Source organism: Paroedura picta, chromosome 7 (assembly GCF_049243985.1).
Source record: "Paroedura picta isolate Pp20150507F chromosome 7, Ppicta_v3.0, whole genome shotgun sequence".
Lineage (NCBI taxonomy): Eukaryota > Metazoa > Chordata > Lepidosauria > Squamata > Gekkonidae > Paroedura > Paroedura picta.
Window position 1 is genome coordinate 104617049 of NC_135375.1, and position 26605 is coordinate 104643653.

At 44.0% G+C, this 26605-nt stretch overlaps 1 protein-coding gene across 1 annotated transcript in view; it reads left to right on the forward strand.

Moving 5' to 3' along the window:
* The window catches only part of LOC143841965 (bridge-like lipid transfer protein family member 1), a 59047-nt gene extending 32819 nt beyond the window's left edge, over positions 1 to 26228 (forward strand). The window contains exons 23-36 of the mRNA XM_077346514.1: positions 366 to 463; positions 1861 to 2046; positions 2227 to 2395; positions 2998 to 3209; positions 5525 to 5723; positions 6576 to 6635; positions 7470 to 7696; positions 9402 to 9532; positions 10722 to 10845; positions 12122 to 12351; positions 13731 to 13946; positions 15906 to 16086; positions 18648 to 18744; positions 24308 to 26228. Of these exons, the coding sequence (XP_077202629.1) occupies positions 366 to 463; positions 1861 to 2046; positions 2227 to 2395; positions 2998 to 3209; positions 5525 to 5723; positions 6576 to 6635; positions 7470 to 7696; positions 9402 to 9532; positions 10722 to 10845; positions 12122 to 12351; positions 13731 to 13946; positions 15906 to 16086; positions 18648 to 18744; positions 24308 to 24513 (2336 nt within the window). The 3' untranslated portion in view covers positions 24514 to 26228. The remainder of the gene's footprint in view (positions 1 to 365; positions 464 to 1860; positions 2047 to 2226; positions 2396 to 2997; positions 3210 to 5524; positions 5724 to 6575; positions 6636 to 7469; positions 7697 to 9401; positions 9533 to 10721; positions 10846 to 12121; positions 12352 to 13730; positions 13947 to 15905; positions 16087 to 18647; positions 18745 to 24307) is intronic.
* The last annotated feature ends 377 nt before the right edge of the window (positions 26229 to 26605 follow it).

Genomic DNA, 26605 nt, shown 5'->3' on the forward strand with positions numbered 1-26605 from the left:
ATAATCAAGTGTGTGCTAGGAAAACCAGTGCCATACTTTCTTGAACGTTCAAATCTGGCTCCTCTTTTATGAGATTGACTTCAGAATAAGATTGACAAAAGCTGTGTTGGATGGATTGTATTTATTTCAAGCATGTCTCAACTATTCCCCCAATAGGGAACCCAGAGTAGCTTATATTGGTCTCCTGTTCACCATTTAACACTCACACTAACCCTGAAAGACAGGCTAAGCTGAAAGTCACCAAGCACGTTTGCATGGCAGACTGGGAATTAAACCACTGCACAGCTCCTAGGTTTTATCTATAAACAATATGAAAATTTGTAATCCTTTGCAATATTCTGGAAATATACGAAATATCCTTGCAGGAGTGGAGCAGCCTATTCCTCTTTGGAATGAGCATGATGGGACAACGGATGGAGAGAAGCCAAAGATTCTCCTCTATTCTTTCAGTCTACAGTTTAAGGTAGTTTTTGTCTCTTGTATGTTTGCCACAGTGTGACTAGGGGTACCTTTCCCCCATTTTAAAAGCACATTAATAATATGCGTTTAATCAGTTTTTGAGCCATAATGAGTAGGTTATGCCCTGCATCACGTCTTAGACTACCTCATTCTCAGTAGGAAGGGTGCTCCTTGTTCTTTTTTCTGTGTCTATTCTGCTTCTTCATAAATAGCAGATCCCTACTGTTCTGCCCTTTTAAGCTTAAGGGTAATCTTAGATTTACTTGCAATTTTAAATGATTATGTTGTATTCTACCTCATTTTTCAGCCAAAACAATTGGCTTCCAAACACTCGTGTACCTAGTGTATTTGACACCTGGAGGGGATAATTTTTAACACCCCACTCCTACCTCCATAGGAAGCCTGTAAACAAAGAGGGACGTTTCTGTCTTTGAGACATGTACAGGTTGTTGTGAAAGAACAATCTTAGCAAGAATGGGGGGGGGGAGAAAAGATGAGGGTCTTCTTTGCATTGCAAGAAACAAGGAGGCGTTTGAGTAACTCTTGGGGCGCTCCCTTCTGGGAACCATTTCCTCGTCTCATTCCTCAAGCCAGAGATTTCTGCCTCTTTCTTTGACCATTGGCAATACTAGAGCAACGGGCCTACCACTGCCTCTTTTAATCCCTCCGGGAATTCTCCTGCTGAGAGGGAGAGGTTGATTATTTCCCAGAGGGGGGCTCCAATGCTTATGCCTGTTGTTTTTAGGAGCCACGATGGACATGGGTCTAGAGGTTGCCTCAGTGCTGCCAGCATCCTGTCCACTTCATTTAGTGAGAGTCGTCTGAAGTGACTCCTTGTCCTCTCCAAAGACGGACAAGGGGCCTCTAGTTCACTTACTGTGTCCAAAGTTAGAGAAAGGTCATGGCGAATCCTCAAGGTTTTGTCTGCAAAGTGACTTGCAAATGCCTCAGCTAATGTCCAACTGGCTAACGTCCAATTGAGAGCCAGTTTGGTGTAATGGCTAGGAGTGCGGACTTCTAATCTGGCATGCCGGGTTCGATTCTGCACTCCCCCACATGCAACCAGCTGGGTGACCTTGGGCTCGCCACAGCACTGATAAAACTGTTCTGACCGAGCAGGAATATCAGCGCTCTCTCAGCCTCACCCACCTCACAGGGTGTCTGTTTTGGGGAGAGGAATGGGTAGGTGACTGTAAGTCGCTTTGAGCCTCCTTTGGGTAGGGAAAAGTGGCATATAAGAACCAACTCTTCTTCTTCTACTGCTGATTTTGCAAGTTATTTTAGGCAACTACTTTTTCATGAAAACTGTTGAAAGACAGAAAACTTATTGAGAACTTTCTTTAAAAAATGTTTGAGAGACCACTGAAGCATAACTTTAATAGCTTTTGTTTTTCTTACCAGGGTATCCAGGTGACAGCCACAACACCATCCGTGAGGGCTGTAAGATTCGAAACAGGATTGACAGAACTGGAGCTGTCCAACAGAATCCAAACAAAAGCAGTGCCTGGCAGTAGCAGCTCCTTAAAGCTTTTTGGTAAATGCCAGGTGGATTTGAATCCGGCATTAGGGCAAAGTGTTAAACATCAAGTAAGTTTACATCCTTCGTATGGTTCTCAAAATAAGATTTAAAAGGAGATGCCAAAAACAGCTTTGCAAAACACTGTGGAAATGAACAACCACCCTGAATTTTAGTTTGTTTGTACGATGTCAAAGTGGGTCCTTTTTAATGTTGAAGTCTCATGTTTAATATCTCTGGGCTATCTGAAGGTTTATGAAGAAGCTGGATCAGACTTCCATCAGGTTGCTTCTTTTAAGACTGGAATTGGTTTAAGAAAAGCCCTCAGAGAGGAAATCGGTGGCTCATCGGATCGTGCAGCTGTGCTCATCACTTTGAACAGACCCGTTGTCTTTGCTCAGCCTGTGGCCTTTGATAGAGGTACTGCTAGATGCTGTGTCTGTTGTATGAAGATTTATATGCCTTCTGAACACCAGTATTTGGGGAGGAAAATGTATTAGAGAGCCAGTTTGGTGTAGTGGTTAGGAGTACAGACTTCTAATCTGGCATGCTGGGTTCGATTCTATACTCCCCCACATGCAGACAGCTGCGTGACCTTGGGCTCGCCACGGCACTGATAAAGCTGTTCTGACCAGCCAGTGATATCAGGGCTCTCTCAGCCTCACCCACCTCACAGGGTGTCTGTTGTGGGGAGAGGAATGGGAAGGTGACTGTAAGCCGCTTTGAGCCTCCTCCGGGTAGGAAAAAGCAGCATATAAGAACCAACTCTTCTTCTTCTTCTTCTTCTTCTTCTTCTTCTTCTTCTTCTTCTTCTTCTTCTTCTTCTTCTTCTTCTTCTTCGTTTGAAATTTAAAGAAATCCCAATTTCAGGCAATATGCTGCCTTTGTTCTTCAACATACTTTGGGAACTGAAATGCAAATAACTTTCTAGCTCTTCTGGGATAGCATTATTGCTAAAAGCAAGGTGAGGTTATACGCACTTATGAGCTAACATTGTGCAAAATGTTTTTTCCCCTAAAAAGCTGTGCTTTTCTGGCTGAATTATAAGGCTGCTTATGACAACTGGAGTGAACAGAGACTGGCCTTGCGTAAAGACATCCACATGGCCACAAAGGAAATAGTTGACATGTCACCTGGAATCCAGCAGACATCTGCTCAGGCATTGGGAACACTCTTTCTTCAGCTAGCAGTTAATGATTTAGGAATTTGCCTGCCCATCACAAGTGCACCACAGGTATTGAAGAATATATGATTTCATTATTGAAATAACAATTTGTCCACATCCAAAATTTTTTCATAAAACCGTCTCGAAGTTTTAATATTGCATTAACGCTATAATTTGAAATGCCAAACTAATATTTTTATGCTAACAATGTGAACTAAAATACTAATTACCTAACAATTTGCCACAGTTACAGTGGAACTTAAATTTTGGGGTAGAATGGAATTTTGGTTCTAGAAATTCTTCTAACAAGCTTCTTAGATACTGTGGCAATGAACTTATCCAAAAACCTACAGTACATTAATTTAAACATCAAAATATTTTCCTTAGCGTAGAATTTTAATTACTATTCATTTAATTTATTTGAAAAAAAACTCCATCCTGTCCTTCTGCCTGGATGTAATAACTTTAAAAGTATTTTCTTAAACATTTAATTCTCTGTTAATCATTTATATATTACATACCTAATAGTAGCCATGAACAATGTACAACTTCATTTCATAGCTACTAATGCTGTTTGGATTTAAAGGGATTATAAAATTACAGATGGAGATTTATAAAGAACTTAATTAATAAGAAACATTTGAGTCCCAGAGACTAGGAAAAAAATCTATATGACCCATTATGCACGGGGGTTTTAGCGCACATTCGGGGTGGAATGGCGGCGACTAAAATCACCGATAACGCACAGAGCCGGCTGCAACCGGCCGCAGCTTCGGTGCATGCCGCCGAAAAAGCCGCGTCAGTGTAACGCAGAAGAAAGCGCAGCTTCCGGGTGAGCGGGGCGCAACCAGAAGCGGCGCCAGGATCGGCGCGTGCATAATCGGTTACTCTGGGTTTTGCCGCCGTCGCGCCCCGCCCCGTGTATAACCGGTATGCGTCGCGTCTTCCCCCTCCGCGTTTTCCATGTGACCCGAAATCGCCGTTTCGGCGGCCGTGCATAATGGGCCTAAGATAAGTTTTATTTGTGGTATTTAATTCAAGAAAGCAGTGGGCAGCATCATGTCTCTCACTTGCTTCATCTGAAAATATTTCTCCTATCATAAATTATACAGCATATATGTCTGTTGTTACTTACATGAATAATTTTTACCCCATAATCAAAATTTCAGGCCAAATGTATATAAACAAGATGTTAAAATCTCAAGGCATCAATAAAATAAATAATACACATATGTCTGGTAATTGCAAAAAACGCAATAGGATAAAATGTCTCTATTGATACTGGATAATGTTACCTTGTAACTGGAGGATTTAAGGTTAAGATATATTCCTCAAAACAAAGCCTAGTGTTTAATAAATGACACTAAAATTGAACGTTGGTAAACTACATTCTTAATGTTGTGGAACTATAAAAAAGTAGTTGTCTGTGGCAGCAATACTGCAATCTAAAAACACTAGAGGAAGCCCAATTGAATAGAAAGGGACTTACTTCCAAAGAGTCCTGTTTAGGACTACTCCCTATGAGACCTAGGCCTAGTCTGCATACAAGAGATAATGCACGTTCAATGTGCTTTCGCGGCTGTATTTTCCTGTGCGGAACAGGAAAATCTACTTCTAAAGTTCATTGAAAGTGCATTATCTCTTGTGTACAGACTAGGCCCTAGTGTGATATAGACTGGAAAACGCCAGTTTGACTGCTGAAAATGCAACCATTAGGATTGTGGTATACAATATATATACTATAAATTGTACTATACAACTCAAGTCAATATTTCACAGCATTTTGAGAACAGTACATATCCTGTTATGTTTTAAATTGTTTGAAAGTAGTAACCAAAACATATAAATATAATACTTTTAATATTGGTATAGATTCAGAGACAGGGGCACAAGATTAATTTTGGGGGACAGAAAGAAACACAGAATAAGTACTATGTAAGTAATGTGTAATCTCAGTCACAACATCTGGTGAGCTGTATTTCCCCATGTTTACTAGAATGTAGCTGAAAGTAAGTGATTTAGATGTTTCTGATGGTCCCATGAGTTCATGTTGCGTTAGAAACTTGTGCTGTGGACCTCTACATGTGCTAGTTTGCTTGTTAATGAAGATGTCCGTATAGTTTTAATAGCAGAAGTACCAGGTAGCCCACTGTCAATTAAACGTTGCCAGTACCTCTTGGGAAAGACAGAACCGTTATTCTACAATGATTTTTGATAAGCCAGTATGGGATGTTTATGTGTGTGTATAGGATGACAGAACTGTAGAAAAACATGATTGACTGAGAAATTAGTACCCCTCATTGTAAATATCTGCATTATAATTCGCTGGTGACTTAAATAAACAGACTTACAGGATACGTTGTGCCTTTTCATTTTATAAACAGTCTAACCACTCAGCTGATTGGGACACTGGCTCTGCTTTAGTCTTGACCACTGAAAGCACTTTAATTACTGCCTGCTCTTCAGAATCCCTGGTTAGCGAAGGACATTTAAAAAACTTCTGTATCCGCTTTGTGGATGGCTTTGAAACAAGCTGGGATGACTGGAAGCCAGAAGTACGAGGAGATCTAGTCGTGAATGCTTGTAAGCACTTCTATTTCTTTTGTTGTTTGTCTTTAAAGTGCTGTTGGGTTGAAACCAATTTGTGGCAACCCTTTAGGGTTTATAAAGCAAGAGACAAACAGAGGTGGTCTGCTGTTATCTGTGTCTGGCCAGTGCTCATCTGAACACTCTAGAATTTGAATTGCACATTCATGTCTGGTGGTGGAAAGTGCTGTCAAGTTGCAACTGACTTATAGTGATCCCGCAGGGTTTTCAAGAGATGTTCAGATGTAGTTAGCCATTGCCTGCCTCTGTGAAGCAACCCTGGACTTTCTTGGTGGTCTCCCATCCAAGTACTAACCAGAGCCAACTCTGCTTAATGTCCAGCTAGGGTTATGTGCTCCATTGCTCTTTGGCCACTTTGGCGAGCACCGAAGCCCGAGGCAGCCAGTGGCACAGAGGGGAGGGGTGATGGTGGCACATCACTTGGCACGCCAGCGCCACCCCTCCACGCTGCGATGCTGGCTGCCTTGGGCTTCGGTGCTCGCCAAAGTGCTCCGGAGCACGCAACCCTACTACCAGCATCTAACAAGACTGGGCTAGCCTGGGCCATCCAGGTCAGGGTACTTTCTTGTTTAGAGAAAAGAAACTGCGGGTAATCTTTTACCTCTATAGTTTAGTATCAATAAGGAAAAGTGATGTAGAATTTTGCCCATGCTACAGGGAAATACAATATTAACCAGGAATTCAGAACTAATGTCGAAATGGTTACAATATCAGTGCTTTCTCCTCAAAGAGAACTTAATAGTGTGTTTTTTCTTAAAGGTTAGTATAGTTGCACAAGTTTGAGAAGTATACAATGGTAGATTCACTGTATGCCGGTTCCACTTTTAGGTGTTGTTCCCGATCGTACATATGAGGTTTGTTCAAGGACAACAGGACAGGCAGCTGTAGGTAAGATATTACAAGACTGAATCTGCACTGGCACACGATACAGATATTTTCATAACTATATTGGACTTCAAAACCATTTCAGTCTTTGAGTTTGGTTTTCAATTTCCAGTGCTTACATGTCATTCCAGTCTAGTCTTTTAAAAAAATATCTGTTGCCTTTTTCTCTTAATGAATGAATAAAGACTGTAGAAAGGTATGTCTTTCAGTGGTATAGATACTTTCTAGTGCAAGCAGAGTTGCACTAGATGAAGAATTTTCTTCCTGCTTTCTGGGACAGTCCTCAGACACCACAAAAATTGTGAAGGTGTGCAGTTGGAGGAATGGCTGCAAATCATGCTTCAAGTGTCTTTTGTAAGCTGAAAAATTAGTATCTTGGAGACCGGTCATTGCATTCAACCATTAATGAGAATATCAAATGGGAGAGTTCTGCTAGGCCTTCAGTTGAGGCCAGGTAGAATTGGAAGATCTTCCCCTCCTCTGGTGTGCCATTGACCATCTCCCTGGAGCCAGAAAAAGAGTCATGGGGCCGGGGGGGGGGGGGGGCTTTGTCAGGACTGACGGGGGTTGGGAGTTCGGAATGGAGATTGTGTTGCTTTATTTTTTGCATTTTATTTGTTGTGAGCCAGCTGTGCTGGAATTGGGGGCATATAAATATAACTGATAAACATTTTATATTTTTATTGTAATCCTACTGGAATTTTGTGTAAGCTAACCCAGAAGCAAACTGCTGGACAGGTGGAATATGAATGTTTAAATAAATGCATGCCTTTCATTTTAGTGTTCTTTGAATCTCTTGGTGAAGCACGTTACTCCTTTTTTTTGTTGTTAAAACAGAAAGTAATAGTGCTGGGACATGGACCCTTAATGTGCTGTGGAAGATGTGTGGCATTGATGTGCATATGGATCCCAACATTGGGACAAGATCAAATGCTCTGGGAAATACACTTACGACATTGACTGGAGAAGAAGATTTAGATGACATTGCTGACCTTAACTCCATCAACATGGCTGACTTCTCTGATGAAGATGAAGTTGATACCATGTCTCCCACTGTTAGCATGGTTAGTGGACTAATGAATATATCTCAAGGTCATTCTAATATAATTGAAATAGCAGCTAAAAGTAGCTGCAGTCTCAGGGGTGAAGACTTGATCAGTTGAACTCACCTCCAAATAAATGTACAGTCAGGTTGTTCGTTTTTATTCCATCCCGATAATGGAATCAGACAATGCAATAGTGACTTTTTTCCCAATCTGGCAAAGGCTAAATAAACCTTAGCCACAGTGATCCATGCGATGGTCACCTCTAGGCTGGATTTCTGCAACTCACTCTACGTGATCCTACCCTTATCCCTGATCCGGAAGCTACAATTGGTCCAGAATGCAGTAGGCAGGGTTCTCACGTGAACACTGTGGAGGACCCACATCTGGCCTGTATTCCAACAACTGCACTGGCTGTCAGTTGAAGCCCAGATCAGGCTTAAAGTCTTGGTAATCACCATCAAGGTCATACTTTCTATGCCCCCAAGAGCATTATGCTCAGCCAATGCCAACCAGCTGGCAATCCCTGGCCCCAGGGAAGCACATTAGGCCTCAACCAGAACAAGATCATTCTCTATCCTGGTGGAATGAGCTCTCTGAAAATTTCCATGACCTGTTGGAGCTAGCGGAGTTGGCAGGGCCTGCAAAATAGAACTCTTTCTCCAGGCATTTGAGGCTAATTGAAACTAGCAACATCTAATGAGCCCCCAGAACTGGAGAGATCAAGATACAAACCAAATTCTTCAAGAAGTTAGCAGTCTTAGGCATTTCATTCTCATGCATACCAAGCCCTTGACTATATTTCATGTGAGCTGATCAGGTAATCAAGATTGGACAGAATGTGTTGGATGATTTTAAACTATTTGTTTGTTTGTTTGTTTATTATAGTTTACCACCATCTTCTTACAGCTCAGGGCAGTTTACATAACACAAGAACATGAACAAAATAAAAACAATAATAGAGACAGTAGTCGAGGTGATAGTAATGGCTAAGTAACAACCAATAGTAACAATAACAACAGTAATCATTGAACGTTAACATATCAACTGTAACTGTATCCCCATAGATCGGTCAATGCAGAATTATATTGGGCAATTAATGGGCATATCTAAATGAGAAGAGGGGTTTTCAAACAATAATTTTTAGTTAATGTGATGGAGTTAGTAATTGGAATATGTAGTTGTAGAAGAATTTCAGGAAGCCCCTTTATCTTGGATATTTTCAAAGGGCTAGAATGATCAAATATCTGCAGAATTCCTCAGAGAAGAGCCAGACCATAAAGATAACGGAGACATCAAGGTTTTCTGAATTATTAATCTTGCTATTTATTATCATTTAGAAATCAGATGGTGGTCCACAATGTGGTGATGTCCACAAGCTCACTTCTGGGCAGTGGATTGTAAATCACCTGCTGGGTTTGAGCCCCCAAAAGCCAACATTATTCTGTTCCTGTAGAATATCTTTCGGGATCAGCGACAAGTGATGCTACTGATTCTAAATATTCACATTTAAAAGCGGGCAGGTCTTGCTCATGGGGAACTGCAGGTAGTTTATCTTTCAGTGACTGATGAAATTAGTGGATCACGGGCAAATCAAGAATGAGTTGGCCTCTTTTGAAAGTGATTTTGCATGCTGCTTTGATTCGTGGTGAAAAATCTGCTCTGCTTTTAAAAAAACAGACACTGTAAACAGAAATGAAAATATATCCTCCCTCTTTTTAAATAGGAGAATGCTGAGTGTAGGAGACAGGGAACAGCTAACAACCAGACTGGAGAGCAGAGAGGAAGAAAGTATGTCAAACATTTGGTAGATATAAGGGAACGAAATGAACAAGCCAAAGCAATTGGTGATCTGAAGTAAGTATGCTTGTTCTTTTTCCTCTCAGAATCTTTCAGTGATCCAGTTTCCTGGCCTTTCTTTAATATGGTTGATTATTTTATCTCTCATGTTGAAGGATAATTTTTATTTTGTATCTTTTATGAATGAAAATCCTTAATAAAAATATAGGGGCGAAAATCAGAACATCACAAGCGTATTGTTGCAAGATAAGTCGATAAAGTTATTAGGCCAAAAACCATGCAGTGGTTCTTGGATGCAGTAATCTTCTGGGAAAAGCCCCACTTTGTAGCAAGCAGAGTCTTCTGCAAAATAATGACATTGAGAGAAGGATGTTTCCTATGATTTCAGGCAAGCCATGCTTGATAGGAGCAAAAGTAACACTGCTGTGCTCTCTTCCCATATCCTCGCAGCAAAAGAGCTGCTGCCCCTACAGCTGCAACACCACAGATACTTTAGTTAGTATCTTGTTGCATTCCCTTCACATCAGTTTATGATGAGATGCATAAATTGCACTTCTACAGTCAGAAGTGGCACCACAGAAGCCATAGCAGTGCTGCTGCAGTTTCTCCCTGTCCCCCCTCAGGGCTTGGGAAATAGCTCAGCAGCAGCCTGGCCAACCTTAGTTCAACTAGAGTCAACTTGTCCTCACATTATGTGGCTTCTCATGGTATACCATATAGAAATTCAAGCAGTGGGCACCATATGGGCTATGTCAGCACCCTCTCCATGTGGTTGCATTGTAGAATCCTCAGCTCCAGGATTCTGCCTCTGGCCCACCATCTGTAAATTAATATAGAGCTGATTTTATAGGTGACATTATCACTGGGAACATTACTGTTGGCATTTTATTAAGGTTTTTAAAATGGGAGAGCCAGCCCTTCTTATATTTGCAACACATTAAGAAAAGGGGACTACCTCTTTTTGACTTTACAGGTTTTCACTTAAGGTAATTGCCTAGAAGACATTCTTAGTGGCCACCAGAAACTGTCTGGCTTATATCCCGAGTAAAAAGGTTTATTATAGTAACAAAAGCTTTCTCCAAAGGAAAATGTTCTGAGAAGTTGAACAAATAGTCCAAATAGTCTGGGACAGGACTCGTGGTAACTGCAAGCCTTTTAGCAGGCAGGGTTACAGTTTTATAATCAACGCTGCAATTGGTACTTCTGATTACTTGCTAAGAATTTCCGTCACTTTAATTGGTCTCAGGAAGTTGGGTGCAAGCGAAGGAACCATCTACCAAGAGATTCAACGTTATCAGCCGCTGGAGTCAGTAGCTGTAAATGACATCGGTCGAGATGTCCGTAAAAAACTGCGCAGGTCAAGTATGAGGGTGAGCAGTGTTTAAAGATCCTTCTTGCACTTGATCATTCTTTGAAAGAACTATGTACTACTCCTTTCATGTCTGTTCTTTTTCACAATACTAAAAAGCAGGCATCTCTGCCCAGAAAAACCTGAAGGCTAGGGCAAATAAAAGTATGTTGGCTTGGGGTGGAAAGGAGCAAAGGGAGAAGGAAAAGGGGAGAGGTTACGGGGGCTTTCAATAGAAGGAAAAAGGAAATAGTGGGGGGGAAGGTAAAATGATATGCCCCCCCTTGCATATTATGGGTATATTGGTACTATACTATTTAAGAGTCTCTTATGGCGCAGAGTGGTAAGGCAGCCGTCTGAAAGCTTTGCCCATGAGGCTGGGAGTTCAATCCCAGCAGCCGGCTCAAGGTTGACTCAGCCTGCCATCCTTCCGAGGTCGGTAAAATGAGTACCCAGCTTGCTGGGGGGTAAACGGTAATGACTGGGGAAGGCACTGGCAAACCACCCTGTATTGAGTCTGCCATGAAAACGCTGGAGGGCGTCACCCCAAGGGTCAGACATGACCCGGTGCTTGCACAGGGGATACCTTCACCTTTACCTTTACTATTGAAGAGTTCAGTGTTAAAGGGTTCAACTCTGTATCCAAATATGCTACTTCTATATGAATGTGTAGATCTTTGCAGTGTCCTAAAATTCTCAATGTTCTGCTATTGATTTAGTATTTGATAAGCGAGTACATTCTGTTCCAACACCGTGCATGCCCTTTCATTCACTAACAATTTCTATTCATTTCTCCCATTTACAGGCCACCTTAGGATATCCTGCGCTTCTATAGCTTTGCTTTAATAATCAATTTTTATACTAGTATGTCAGTCTGTGCTTTGTTATCACATGTTTGCTCATTTCTCCTCCAGCTTATTCACTCATTGATTTATAAAGCTTAATTCATTCATTCATTCATTCATTCATTCATTCATTCATTCATTCATTCATTCACATTTATATACCGCCTTCCCCGAAGGCTCAGGGCGGTTTACATTGAACTAATAAACAATACATGAAACAATCTTTGTTAAAAATCATACAATAATTAATAACAGTGGTTGTAACAGTATAACAGTATAATATAACAGTATAACAATATAATAAAATAGTACAACGATGCGTAGTATGGCTCATTTGCCCTGTCCAAAATATGACTCTGAAGATTATTTGCTTTGCCTTTAGGACATCTGAGGAGGTCTTCTGGTAGAAGCACCAAATATAACCTCAGTGTCTTTTTTCCTCTTTATTATCAGTTTCCTGAGGAGTCAGAAACGGATCTTTTGCCGGTAACCCTTGATGGTCCATTCCATTATTCATCCACTAGTGATGGATCATGCTCAGTATTCCATTCACCCAAAACTCCAGCTGTCTTCTCACCAAACATTCCCTTCCAGCCTGAAGGAGGAAGACGAGACAAAAGTTTGTCCTCAACAAGTGAGGATTCTAAAAATGACGATGGCCATTATTTTTACCGAAAGGCACAGTGAGTATATTCTTAAGAATAAAAGAATCAAATGCTTGTTGCTAGAGTAAACTTTACAGCTTTTTATTGAAGACTGTACCAAAAGCAGTCTTCTGTGTAAAATCTTCAGTGTTAATTCTTGACTGGCTGGCATTCTAGAATGGTGAGGAGTGAAAATAGAGAGCCAAATAATGGCTCTTTTCAGTTTGTTTCACAGTGACCATTTATGCACTGGAGGTTTCATGCTGGGCTACAGGCTGAAGTTTTAGTCGTGGCAGGTTGCCCCACCTCTTCCGGCACTCACACCAGGGAGCATTTGGCCTGGTGCACCTCATCCATGCCCGATTTGTGCTCCTGCACGGGAACTGGGGCAGTGAAGTGCCCAGTGCGCAAGCAGTCAGTGTGAAAGGGATAAATACACTGAACATGATCCTGTTGATGCATTCAATTGTGATCTCTTTTGTAAAGGACAACACCTCGATTTTCACCCCTAGAACATGCATAGTGAATATCAAGGCTACAAAATCCATGCAGAGTCCCTTTCAGAAGATCAGGAGGATTGTGTGTAGCGTGTCCTGCATGCATGATCATGGAATGACTGCTTTTCCTTCTGGGCTATGTATTTGACATAAAATGATGTATTATATGCATTCAGGGATCTTGCTCTTAATTTAAAACGTTTTGAATAGAGGGGCATGAAATGTCCTTTAAACATTTTGAGCTCCTTGAATACAAGCGTACAGTTACATTGAATTTGCTCATCAATTCAGAATTTTTATTTTCGATGGACTTTTTCGAGGGCCCGGTTCAATACATTTCCATCAGCACTGCTAAGTGGAAGACTGCAGCGTGTGCCCATAGAGGACCGATTATGCCCTTGCAATTCAGGTGTAATTGAATCAATTTCCCACATTATATTATACTGTGACTTTTATAAGGTTGCCAGAAGCCATTTAATCTTGCCCTTGTTATCAAGGTTTCCTGGACTTACAGATGATCATCTAATTAACATCTTGCTTGCAGATAAAGATAATTCTGTTTCTTACATGGTGGCAAAGTTTTGCTATACTGCCAGCAGAGTGCGGAAATCTTTGGCTATTGTTGATGCTGAATGACCTGACTGTCAAAATGCTGAATTCATGTTTTGTGCCTTTGTCAACTCCCTGATGCAAAATGTCCGGTTAAAACGCTGTAATAATGTATGTCTGTAGATACTTTGATGCTGGTCAATGACCGTAATAAATAAAACAAGCTACTTGGAAGCATGTGATACTTAATCAGAGCCCCCCCCCCCCGAGATCTTTGGTAGGCTTGTGCAGTCTTTGTGGTATTGTGAAATGCTATCTGAGACAAGCAAATTTATTTTGTCAAACATTTAAATAATTCTTTGCTTTCTGGAGGCCTCTTTCTCGTAAGAAAGCAACAGGTTTTGCTGCTGTGCACCCACTCTTTACGGAACGGTGGCCAACAACTCCCGCCAACAGAAGTGTGACCGGCACAACGACAGAGAGGGATATCGACTTTGAGCTTGACGTTAGTGTTGAAATTGACTGTGGGAAAGGTGTCCTTCATCCAACAAGACTTCCGCAAGAACATGACGACATAAGCTTAAGGAGGTAGAAACGTTAAAGTCTCAACATTGGCAATGTCTAGCATATCCGGGGGTTTCCTGTGGGAAAGGTAGACGTTTAGCATGATCCTCTTTTGTATGCATAGCATGTGACCCTACAATACAGCTCCACAATTTTGGCCTCTGTGCATCATGCAGATGGGCTTTGCGCCTACACAGGGGAAGAATGTATAAAGTCCTAGTACTAGGATGTTGGAGGAAGTCTTTGCCCTTCAGAAATTCAGCTTCAAATTATGCATGCCCTGAGGAGTTGTTCCTTTACTGCTAATTGACAGTGCTCCAGGGTCAAAAGGCATCTGTTGTGGGAAAGGTAGGTGGATCATGTGAACACACAGGTGACCACCTGAAGAACAACAGTTGCAGGCAAACAGCCTGTTTTTACTATTTACTTGAAGGGTGTAGATTAGTAAGCTGACCTGCCTGGAGCCAGGAATAGATGCATCCCTTGAATAGCATTTCAGGGCTGCATATTGACATGAAACATCTGCTCTAACATGTGCATCAAGGAGGTGGTGTTAGCCAAACAGCAGTGGCTATGTCCATGTGGCTGGTAATGGAGCACCTCTGGGGAAAGCTGCTGCCATCACTCTGATGGAATTGCCCTTGACATGAAAACATTGAGCGAGGTAATCTGCAGGTTTGGTCATCAGACTGTTGATGACAATTAACTCTGCTACTTGTTATCGCACGTCGAGACAGCGGATGTTCTGGTGTCTGGATGCAGGATGGGATACATGCAGTTGAATAAGCTGGCTGCTCTGTCTTTAAAAAGTGAACCGACTGCCGATTTACTCTTGGGCACATTTTAAAATGCTCATAATTTCCTTAAAAGACTAAATGGTCTGGAGCCCGTTATTTAAGAGATTGCTTGTTCCATAGGTACCCACTCAACAGCTTTGATCTTTTTGGGAGGCCCTGTTATGTATGCCCCAAGAAATAAATTAGATGGTTGCTAGACTGTACTGTCAAGACAAGAAGAAGAGTTGGTTCTTATATGCTGCTTTTCCCTACCCGAAGGAGGCTCAAAGTGGCTTACAGTCGCCTTCCCTTTCCTCTCCCCACAACAGACACCCTGTGGGGTGGGTGAGGCTGAGAGAGCGCTGATATCACTGCCCGGTCAGAGCAGTTTTATCAGTGCCATGGCGAGCCCAAGGTCACCCAGCTGGCTGCATGTGGGGGAGCGCAGAATCGAACCTGGCATGCCAGATTAGAAGTCCGCACTCCTAACCACTACACCAAACTGGCTCTCCTGTCAAGTCAGCTGTCATACAGTTAACTGCTATAGCCTGTTTTATATGATGATGATGATGATGATGATGATGATGATGATGATGATGATGATGATGATGATGATTCAATTTCTTTCCCACCACTCCCTAACCGGCTGGTGGTGGGTCACAATGTCTTAAAAAAACTTCAGATACCCCCAACATGGCAGAAAAATCCTATTCCCGCCCCCACTACTAAAGATGTAGATTATGTCTCCTAAAGCAGGTGGCCTCTGTCCCTATGTATTCCTATCACTAGCTCTCAAGTTCTCGGGAGCTATTAGTATGAATTAAACACAGGAACGCACATGATATTGCTTTGTACGTAATCAGTTGGTCCATCAGGGTCAGTATTGTCTGCTCAGATTGGCAGTGAGTCTCCAGGGTCTTGGGTCTTCACCCATCACTTGGGTCTTTCCAATCACCCAAACTTTATTCTTTTAGCTAGAGATGCCAAAGATTGAACCTGGGACCTTGTGAAGGTTTTACCACTGAGGGAATATTTTGTAATACAGGCTGCAGACTGCAAGATATGGGAATGAATGGTAAAAAAAAGTATGGGCACTGACTAGATGTATAGGAGTATAATTTAATACCTCTCATTTTACACGTCAGAAATGACATAATGCCATACAATGTCCTATTGGACACTACTGTGCACTCTTCCTTATTTACAGGAGTTATGATCGGAGTTCTAGAAGTTTAGACCAAGAGTCTCCTTCAAAGAAGAAGGAATTTCAAACTAACTACGCATCCACTACTCACTTGCTGGCTGGAAAGAAAGTGCCATCATCTCTGCGGACAAAGTCTACTGACTTGGAGACAACAGTATTTTACATTCCTGGTGTGGACGTAAAGGTAAAGTAGAAGAAGGCTGGGTAACCCTGGGCTCCACTTTGAGAGGGCAGCATAAGCCCAGTATGGGGCAGCATAAGCCCAGCTTTCAGTCCCTCCCCTGCTTCCTTCATGAGATGCTATTGCAAAGCCCAGCTTCCTGGACTTGGGTAGAAAGGGTTCTAATAGTAGGGTGGGTAGTGTATCAGCCGAATTCCTACCTGCTCACCAACTATTAAAATCCTCATGCTACGTCCAAAGGTATTAATTCTGCATATGGTTATGATTAAATGTGTGGCTTTTCTAGTATGTGTTCACTTTTGAACTCGAATAGAGTAACCTTAAGAGCCTCTTGTGGCGCAGAGTGGTAAGGCAGCCGTCTGAAAGCTTTGCCCATGAGGCTGGGAGTTCAATCCCAGCAGCCGGCTCAAGGTTGACACAGCCTTCCATCCTTCCGAGGTTGGTAAAATGAGTACCCAGCTTGCTTGCTGGGGGGTAAACGGTAATGACTGGGGAAGGCAGTGGCAAACCAGCCCGTATTGAGTCTGCCATGAAAACGCTAGAGGGCGTCACCCCAAGGGTCAGACATGACTTGGTGCTTGCACAGGGGATACCTTTACCTTTACCTTTACCTAGAGTAACCTTGTTGTCAAATGAAGTCCGGAAACAACATCCGATTGAAAAAAGAATGCTAGGCTAGGTTGACATTGGGACGGTCATGTTCTTAACTTGGGTTCAGGCCATGAGACTTGAAAACATGTACCTAATATTAGATACATGATCAAAACAAAACCCTTGGTGCGACTAGCATTCCATTCTGTTAAAAAGACAGATCATCAGTCAGTCAGATGAGGCTGAAACGTAATAGAGTAAAAGTTAAGTTCCATTACATGCAAGATTGGTGCTGTTGTTTTGTGCTGCCAAATACATCTTTGTGACCTCAGAGTCTTGCTGCGTTTGGAAAGGACACTGAATAGCTTGCCAGTTAAAGCCCTGGCTTTTTTGGCTTGGAACTGTCTATTTGTTATCACATGAAAAGGATATTCAGTTTTTGCTTCTGGCTGTATTTAGGGCCTCTATACATTGCATAAATATCTGCTACTCAGTAGTGCTAGTGCAGTTTAAGATTCTGAGGCTGTTGATTGCAAATCGGGATGAGCAGTTAACCAGGAAAATGTGGTCCACAGTTCATGGCACTCCCAGCCCATGCACTAGGAACCATCATGAACTTGCTTTAGGATGCTTAGGGCTGATCCTGCGTTGAGCAGGGGGTTGGACTAGATGGCCTGTATGACCCCTTCCAACTCTATGATTCTATGATTCAAGTCCAAATGAACTGGTGAGATTTGTGAGGCAATAGAACAGCTCCCCTGACATGCTAGAGACAAGCAACTTGCATTGGATCTCTAGCTGACTCTCCTCTATCTGCCCTCGAAGTTTGGTGAAGATTGGATAGATTGGATTCAAGTTATGTTCCCCCAAAGAAGGTGCCCCCAGGAAAGTGCTTTCTCGGGCAATTACAGGCAGTCATCTTGACAGGCGCAGGTTCAGGAGTACATAGTAAGGATCACGTGCAAGCTAGAGGCATCAATGTTGCAGTTGACCTCCCCCAGGATGTATGCCCTCCAAATTCTCCCCCCTGTTACTCTGAAGTTTTGTAAACAGAATGAATGAGGACAGTCTGGCTGGAAATGTATCCATTCATGAGCTGCTTGGCAATTCATGGGAAGTTCATGCCAGTCAAAATGCCATAAACATGAGTTTGTGAACCAGCCAAAATTGGTCACAAACTTTATTTTATGAGTTGGTTTGTGACTGTTCCTAGCTGTCACTTTCCTCTAAAATGTCATATTTCTGTTAAATGTTTCAGTCAACATCCATCTTTATATAACATAATAAATAATGAATCAAAATCAAATTGTCAATCAAAATACAAATACTCAAAAACCCAGCTTTATTTTTTGCAGTCAAATTGCAGCTGACCTGACATGGCAATTCCACAGGGCTTTCAAGGCAAGACAGATTTTGAGGTGCCCTCACGCTTGCCCATCCTGGGGTTCTGACCCCTCCGCTGTGGGGCTTGCCCCAGCTCTTGGGCCTTTGACATCTCCAGCTCAACCCTTCGGCTCTACCTCGTCTGGTCTGGCCACAAAGACTCCCTTCCAGTTGTGCAGCAGAAGCTTGGCTTTGTTCCATATGAGTTAGTTGTAGATTCCATTTGCAGTCTCTCAGAAGCTCCACTGGCAAAGTTTTCCACACTCCTTTATCTCCCCATGCCCAACCACGACTGCCCCCAGCCCTCCCCTTTTAACCTCTCCCCTGGACTAAGCCCAGCTCCCTTGTTAATTGGCCTGAGGTTACAAGAGGGCTTCATTCTTTGACCTCAGTCTGGATGCCAGCTCTGTGCTTGCAGACACACACTTCCTGTTGAAACTGAAGGCCTCTCGGGACTCTGCAGGGTTGGGAAAGCATCCTCCCATGTTCCTGCCCCCCTCCCAGAACTCTGTTGCATGTCTCCTCCTATGAATGCTGCCAGTGACAGAATGCCTATACAGGTGTGAAACGAGCAATTTGTTTCCTTTCAGCTACACTACAACTCCGAGATGTTAAAGACTGAATGGCCAAATGCATCCCGTGGTTCATCTCTGCCAAGAACCCTTTCCAAAGAATCCAAGCTGCATGGTATGAAATAATATAATGTATTCATTTTGAAATACATCCAGTTCTACAGAGCTTCTGCCTGAAATGTTGATGAGTTACTCTTGGGGTTATGAATGACCTTGTACCCCCATATTTTGGCAGTCATGGCCTCCTGTGGTTGCCATTTTGTGATTGTGCCCACCACCTTGCGTCAGAATAACAATGGGGCCCACAGGATCAAAAAGGCTGGGAAATCCATCCCCATTTGACTAGGACCATTTTTGACTTCCAAATAAACTTAGATGTTTACATGATGTAATTTGGATGCTAAAATCTGATACTGGATTCAAGATCCGGAATTCTTTAATATTTATTTTTAAACATTTTCCTTCACTTTTATTCTCTCTATTCTTATATTATTAGACATTTTTTCACAAATGGTTTTGTGAAAAACTCTATGAACGTAGAGGTTTAACCTGGTTTTAGAGAACTGGATGCCACATTGGCAAACATTAAAATTCTGTAATCATAATTCAAACTGATTCTCTAACAAGCACTTTGAGCTAAATTTTACTTTTTCATATAGAAGAATAAACCAAAGATAGCAACATAGAGATTTTGAGGTCAAGATGAAAAGGGCTTTCTACAATCTTTGCAGTTTAAAACATTGGCAGTGCCTTACAAGGCATTTTGAGGCGAAGCATTATGAATACAAATAGAGTTGACCAAATATGGCATCTATTTTTGTATTAAGTGTCAGGATTTTACCTCTGGCAATCAAAAGTGAATTGATACTTCCCATTAATGGAATAAAAATTCTTCAACTGCCAAATATATCTAGGTCTTCAGAGGAACTATCCTCTTCATTTCTTGAGTATGGAAATCTTAATTTCACAAACCACACTATAATTATGTTAGTGATGGGAGTTCTAAAATTATACTCCCATGCAGTTTAATGTCTTTTTTTTTTAAGTATACCCCCTTCCCCGTTTGCTTCTTCATGGAATTCTTAGCCCCATTTATTCAACTTCTATAGTACTTGTAAAGTATTCTCTCCAGCTACTGAAAATTAGATTAGACTGAGAGAATATGACTGGCCCAAGGTCTCCCAGCGAGCTTCTGTGGCACACATAGAGATTTGAAGAGACTAGTCCAACCACTGCACCAGCTCTGAATAATTTGATATACTCTTTAAATTGGGCTAATGCCTTGCTCACTCCCAATTCAGATGATTATTGAACACATTAAAAAGTCTCAGTACCAATACTTGTGGGATCCTACTGCTTGCTTCCCCCTGCAGAACTGTCCATTTATGCCTGCTCTCTGCTTTCTGTCTTTAGCCAACCCAACCAGTCCCCGTGATTATTCAGCTAACTGATGACGACTCTGGGTGCAATCTCAACTCCTTCCCTCCCCACTTTTCCAAAGCTGAAGAAAACCATCAAATCATTAAACCTCAGTCAGGGCCTGTTCCTAACTTTGCATGGCCACCTTTCAAATGCAACCATTGACTTGCAGGAGGGCATTTTGGGCTCAAAGAAGACACGCACACATTTCCATTGGCTTAAACAAGGCCACAGCTTTATTATTACTCCATAGGAGCGTTGGCACAGCATGGGAGAGGGAGCCTGACTTGCAGTCATAGAACCACAAGAACCCGGACCCCAGCAGCGCCCTGGAGCCCATCCAAATCCTCACTGGGAACACAGATCCCCTTGCTGCTGGGATCCCACCCCCAGGAAGAGCCAGCGGCGCCCTGGGGCCCACCCGCTTCCCACGCAGGGAACGCGGGTCCCCTTGCCGCTGGATTCCCATCACAGGGAAGTGTCCACCTGGGGTGCCAAGAGGAAGCGCACACTTCCCTTGGCCCTGCCCCAGACCACCCGGCACTGTAAGCCCTTGGGTGCCAAAGAGAGGCGTCCACCTCCTTCTTGGTCCCACCCCAGGCTACCTGGCCCTGTGAGCCCTAAGCCTCCCCAGCCGGGTCGGCCCTGCTCCCAGACCTGCCACCTCATAGGGAGGTCCCCAACCTGGGGAGTCCGATGCGCAGAACGAACTCCCCCCAAACAGGCTCCATCCCATGCCAAAACCGCCAGCTGTGACAAAATGCAATATAACATATAATCCAGTGGCCATACAGACATAATTTGACAGCCAACAAAAATAGGGTGGGTGGGAGGAAAGCTGCTCGTGCTGCGAACCTGGCGAGAGAGGCTGGGCTCCTCCACGTGGCGCCTTTTAAGGCGGCCCAAGCCCACGCCCAAGCACCAAATGCTGCGTGCGCAACGCTCTCATGCAGTGCCTGGCCTTCCTGCTCCCACAGAACCTCCCCCCAGCTTGTCTTCCCATTGCCCGCTCCTCCACTGGGTCAATGGCAGCTGCAGTTAAGTCTTCGCTGCTTTTTCATGACAGAGTTGTTTTTAACTGCTATCTGTTTAATTTTATAGAAAGCTTATTCATTGATTTGGTAGCTATTTTTCTTGGTGTTTCAAATTACATGTATTTAAGGCATGCCGTCTTGATGATGTATATGCAAAAGGCTAGGATTCTGGCTCTTGAGCAAAAATAGATTTATCCAATGAGTTAGAAAATCCATTTCTCAATTTGTATTCTAATGAAAGCTGGTTAACTGGTATTTCACTGAAGGCTTTTAAAAAAAAACCTTTCAGCCAAAGGGAAGGGAATAGGTGGCATAAAAACAGCAAAATTGCACGCCTGGGTTGCACTGCAGTCTTTGCCGGAGGAAATGGTGATTAGCCCCTGCTTGTTGGATTTCCTAGAAAAGGCACTTGAAACCATTCTTATAACTCCAATAGAAAGGAACGATGCAGGTACCACATGACAAACTAACATTTTGTCTGAGCTGCTGTCCTCTAGAACTGGACAGGACCTGGTGAGCTGCTGTCCTCTAGAACTGGACAGGACCTGGTGTCATCCATGGCAACACTAGGGCTCTCGCAATTTGTTGCTGGCCCCACCCATCAAGCAGGTCACACCCTGGATCTTATTTTCGGCGCAGGTTTGGATGTGGATCTGGTCACAACAACAGCCGTGCCATGGTCAGACCACTATGCTCTAAAGGCTCGGCTAAGGCTCCCACCACCTCCTCAGTTGGGCGCCAAGCAAATTTTAGCTCGCCCGCGGAGACTTATGGATCCAATAGGATTCCTGAATGCTCTGCGGGAACCAATGCCTCCCGGCACTTCTCTCAATGGCCTGGTCAATGACTGGCATAACAGACTGCTGACTGCCATTGATGAGATAGCTCCCTGACGCCCTCTCCGGCCCCGTCTCAAGCGAGCCCCCTGGTACACCGAGGAGCTTCGCGACAAGAAACGGGAACTGAGACGGCTAGAGCGAGTTTGGAGGAAGACTCGTGACGAAGCCTCGAGAACATCTTATAGAATGCAGATGAGAGCCTATGAGATGGCGGTGAAGTCAGTAAAACGCAATTTTTACTCGGCTACCATCGCATCCGCAGACTCACGCCCAGCTCAATTGTTTAAGGTAGTTCGATCCCTCACTGCCCTGATTGAAGGGCAGCAAAACAGTAGCCAATTGGACATCAGCTGTGAGGCATTTGTGAGTCATTTTGCGGACAAAATCTCGACACTCCGCCACGACCTCCCTCCAACGTTAGATACAAAAAGTGAACTAGAGGCTCCTTGGCCATCTTTGGAGAAAACTATGAGTAACTTCAGACGACTCACGCTGACCGAAGTGGACAGGATTCTAGCGACAACAAGACCAACTACATGCCCACTAGATCCTTGCCCATCCTGGCTCCTAAAAACAGCTGGCATAAAGATAAGATTATCTCCGGGAGATAATCAACCTATCTCTCACAACAGGAGAATTCCCGGAGGGTTTGAAAGAGGCTGTGGTACGTCCACTGTTGAAAAAAACATCTCTAAACCCACAAGAGCCTAACAACTACAGACCCGTTTCGCACTTAGCGTTTCTGGACAAGATGATAGAAAGGGCAGTCGCAAACCAACTGACGGAATACCTGGAAGAAGCTTCGGTCCTAGACCCATCCCAGTCAGGCTTCCGGCCTGGCCATGGGGTAGAGACAGCACTAGTCGCCCTGACGGACGACCTCCGTCGCCAGTTGGATCGAGGCGGGTCGGCACTGCTGATATTATTAGACCTCTCAGCAGCGTTCGACACAGTTGATCATGAGCTTTTAGCTCGCCGCCTCATCGATGCTGGAATACGAGGGACAGCCCTTCAATGGCTGATCTCCTTCCTCCAGGATCGTGGACAGAGGGTTGCAATAGGAGAGAAAACATCAGGCCGCCAGCAACTTACTTGTGGAGTCCCACAAGGAGCGGTCCTCTCCCTATCCTATTCAACATCTTCATGCGCCCTCTCGCACAACTGGTACGGAAGTTTGGGCTGGGTTGCCATCAATATGCAGATGACACCCAGCTCTTCCTCCTGATGGATGGCCGCCCTGACTCTCCCCCAGAAGCATTAGCCAGCTGCCTGGAAGCAGTGACGAGATGGCTCAAGCAGAGTCGCCTGAAGCTCAATCCTTCAAAGACGGAGGTCCTGTGGCTAGGTAGGAAGGGCCCATGCGAGGAAGCGCGCCTGCCCACCCTGGATGGCGTGCAGCTCTCTATGGCTCACTCCGCCAGGAACCTAGGCGTGATTCTGGACACCTCCCTCACAATGGAGGCCCAGATCACAAAGGTAGCACGGCTGGCATTCTACCATCTCCGCCAAGCCAAACTACTAGCGCCCTACCTGGCCCCGGAACACCTAGCCACAGTGATCCATGCGACGGTCACCTCTAGACTGGACTTTTGTAACTCGCTCTACGCAGGCCTGCCCTTAGCCCTGACCCGGAAACTACAACTAGTTCAAAATGCAGCAGCCAGGATCCTCACAGCAACACCGTGGAGGTCTCATATCCGGCCTATTCTCCATCAGCTGCAATGGTTACCAGTTGAATTCCAGATCAGACTAAAGGTTCTGGTAATTACCTTCAAGGCCATACGCGGTCAGGGCCCAGTGTACCTGAGGGACCGCCTCCCCGCCTATGCCCCCAAAAGAGCTCTGCGCTCTACTGCCTCCAATCAGCTAAGGATCCCTGGCCCTAAAGAAGTCCGCCTGGTCTCAACCAGGGCCAGAGCATTCTCTGTTCTGGCCCCCACCTGGTGGAATGAGCTCCCAGAGGAGATCAGGGCCCTGACGGAGCTTAAACAGTTCCGCAGGGCCTGCAAAAAGGAGCTCCTCCACCAGGCATTTGGCCGAGACCAGACGTAATCAATCAGTGACCAAGGGCCCCTGCTCCCCCCCCCCCTCAGAATCCCATCAATAAGCCCTGGACCTGTTTGTATTACTATATTGTTTACTGTTATACTGTGTTGTTATTTGGTTACAATTATTAGTTATCAGTTATACATGTTCTACAGACTGTTTTATGTATTGTTTTCTGTTATAATGTAAACCGCCCTGAGCCTCCGGGGAGGGCGGTATAGAAGTATGATAAATAAATAAATAAATAAATAAATAAATAAATAAATTTCTATCACAGCTACAATTTTTTCCATGTTCTCCTGCTTAATTATTAAAACTAATTTCTTTGTCTTATTAAAAGCTGTTGGCTCCCAAGATGAAGACATTGGGCAGTTTGATATGCAAGATCCCTTAGAAGAGTCCACAGCCTCCTTGGTGTCCTCATCAACCTTCCCTGTGGACGTGGTGGTTTATGTAAGAGTTCAGGTGAGGAGGAAGACAGCAAGACTTGGAGGCAGTTCCGGTCCCGTTGAAGTTGACGACACAGTGGATGGGAAAATGCCATGATGCTCTTCATGACAACGTAACATTTAGAAGAAGGAGCATAATCAGCGGAACTGTGGTCTCAATAACTCTGAAGGGTGCTCAGCAATGTCCCTTCAGACATTCCACCTTTAAATAAATGTTTCTGCTGCATGTTTGCTGTTTGATTTCATAGAATGGTTCTAATGTTGTTTACCTGAATGAGCCATCTTGCAGATATTGATATTCAGGGTAGAAATATTGTACATAAAATATAGGTCAAATGTACAAAAATTTAAATGTTCTACTTCCGTGGGGGAAGTCATCCACAGATGGCTCGGTCATGCCTCTGCTCACTCAGGTAGGGCTATTCTTATTCAAATTATTTTGAGTGGCTTTAATGGGTGACCATGGGCAGGCCTTCCAGTTTCAAATAGCCCTCTGCTCATGTAGCAGGCTCATGGCTAGCTCCACTCACCCACCTTTTCTACTAAGAAAAGAAAACCTTTTCTACTATTGAATCACAAGATGAGTGAATGAAAAAGCCCAATGGCCATTCCGCATGACTTAAATGTAGCCAAAGTCTTACCTTTCATGAACGCTATTAATTTAACGTTCCGCATGACGTCATAAGCAAACTGCAAAACTCCCGCCGAACTCCTGCAACAATCAGAATTTTATAGCGCTCAGGGGGAAATCCAGAAAAGTGGATTCCCCCTGAAAAAACCACTACACTTCTGAGCACAAGCTGCAACACATCAGTGAAAGATATGTGTGTTCTCAAAATAGCAAGTAGAAAGAATGTCCCTCCCTCACTCTCGCCCCCAAGCTTCTGGAGACGCGATCGGCATTTTTTCCCCCTTAGACCGGTGAAAGCAACGAACGAGCGAGGCTTCTCCGGCTAAATTCCCTCCACAGAAGTGATTAACAGTCAAACAAAGCTCCGAACTGCAAGTGTCTTTAAAGTTCCCAAGCACAATACAACCCCCAGTTCGACACTGCCCGTAATTTCGGCCACAAATCTCACCCATCGGGGCGGGGATTTTTTTTTGCTTGAACAGCATGTGAATGATTAAGCGCCAGCTCCTACGCCAGCAAAAATGGTCTTTCTGAAACAATGATTGAACAGATATTCGTTGCAACTGGTGTGTTTGCATTTTTAAAAAACAGTTTTTAAAGGGATGGCTGTTCTGTTTGATTTACGGCCAGGGGCGGGAAGAAGCACAGAAAAATATCGCTTCCTTTGCTGCAATTCCAGCAAGACCGGAAACCTGTGGGGTATGAATACAATGCTACTGGGACTTCAATATTCCACTAAAATTAAAGGTATGCGGAATGACGAAATTCCACTATTAAATATAGCGTTTCTGCATACTGAAAACAATTGGCAGCATTGGTCCTTGTGTGGAAAGGCCCCAAGGTATGCGTTCATTCACAGATCCAGCACAACGCCACTAAAGACAATGAAGAGAGACTTCAAGTAGTTGGCCGAGAGCCTGCCCAAAGCTTTTGGGCTGGGGCCTCAGACTACGAAGGATTTCAAGGAGGTGTCTGATTCCTTGCCCAAGGTTTCTGGGCTGGGGACTCTGAAGGTGGCGTACACAGACATGCAATCGACAGCCTCTGCAGAGTGAGCCCCCCCCCGGGTCTCCGGGGGGTGGGTTTTTCCACTACCAGCTGGGACTGGAAGGTGAACGACGCAGAGCGCTGCAGGAGACAAAAGGGGCCGGCGTGCCCCAGTGGTGAGATTGTTCCAATCCCTAGGATATTCCTAGCTGCGAGGCAGAGCCCTTGCAGGAGCCAAAACCACCCCAGGAGTGGGGGGATCTCCAAGTTGCCAGGCAGGACAGGGGCCAGGTCAAGCACCCCACACCTGGGAACAAGAGAAACTGTGTGTGTGGGGGTAGAAGGATGGTGAACAATTGCAGGCTTGTGTGTTCCTTCTGCCTCCTTGCCCCTTCACTTGGGTCACCATTTCACCTGAAAAGTTTTTAACATTCTTCCCCCCCCCCCTCACACATACACAAAGAACATGGTCGTCTGTCTACCAGAGAAGTGGTTGGCTGCAAGATTTCAGGAGAGCTGGGCAGCCACTATCTTTGACAGATGGATGTTCTCACTCATGTCAAAAGGCCAC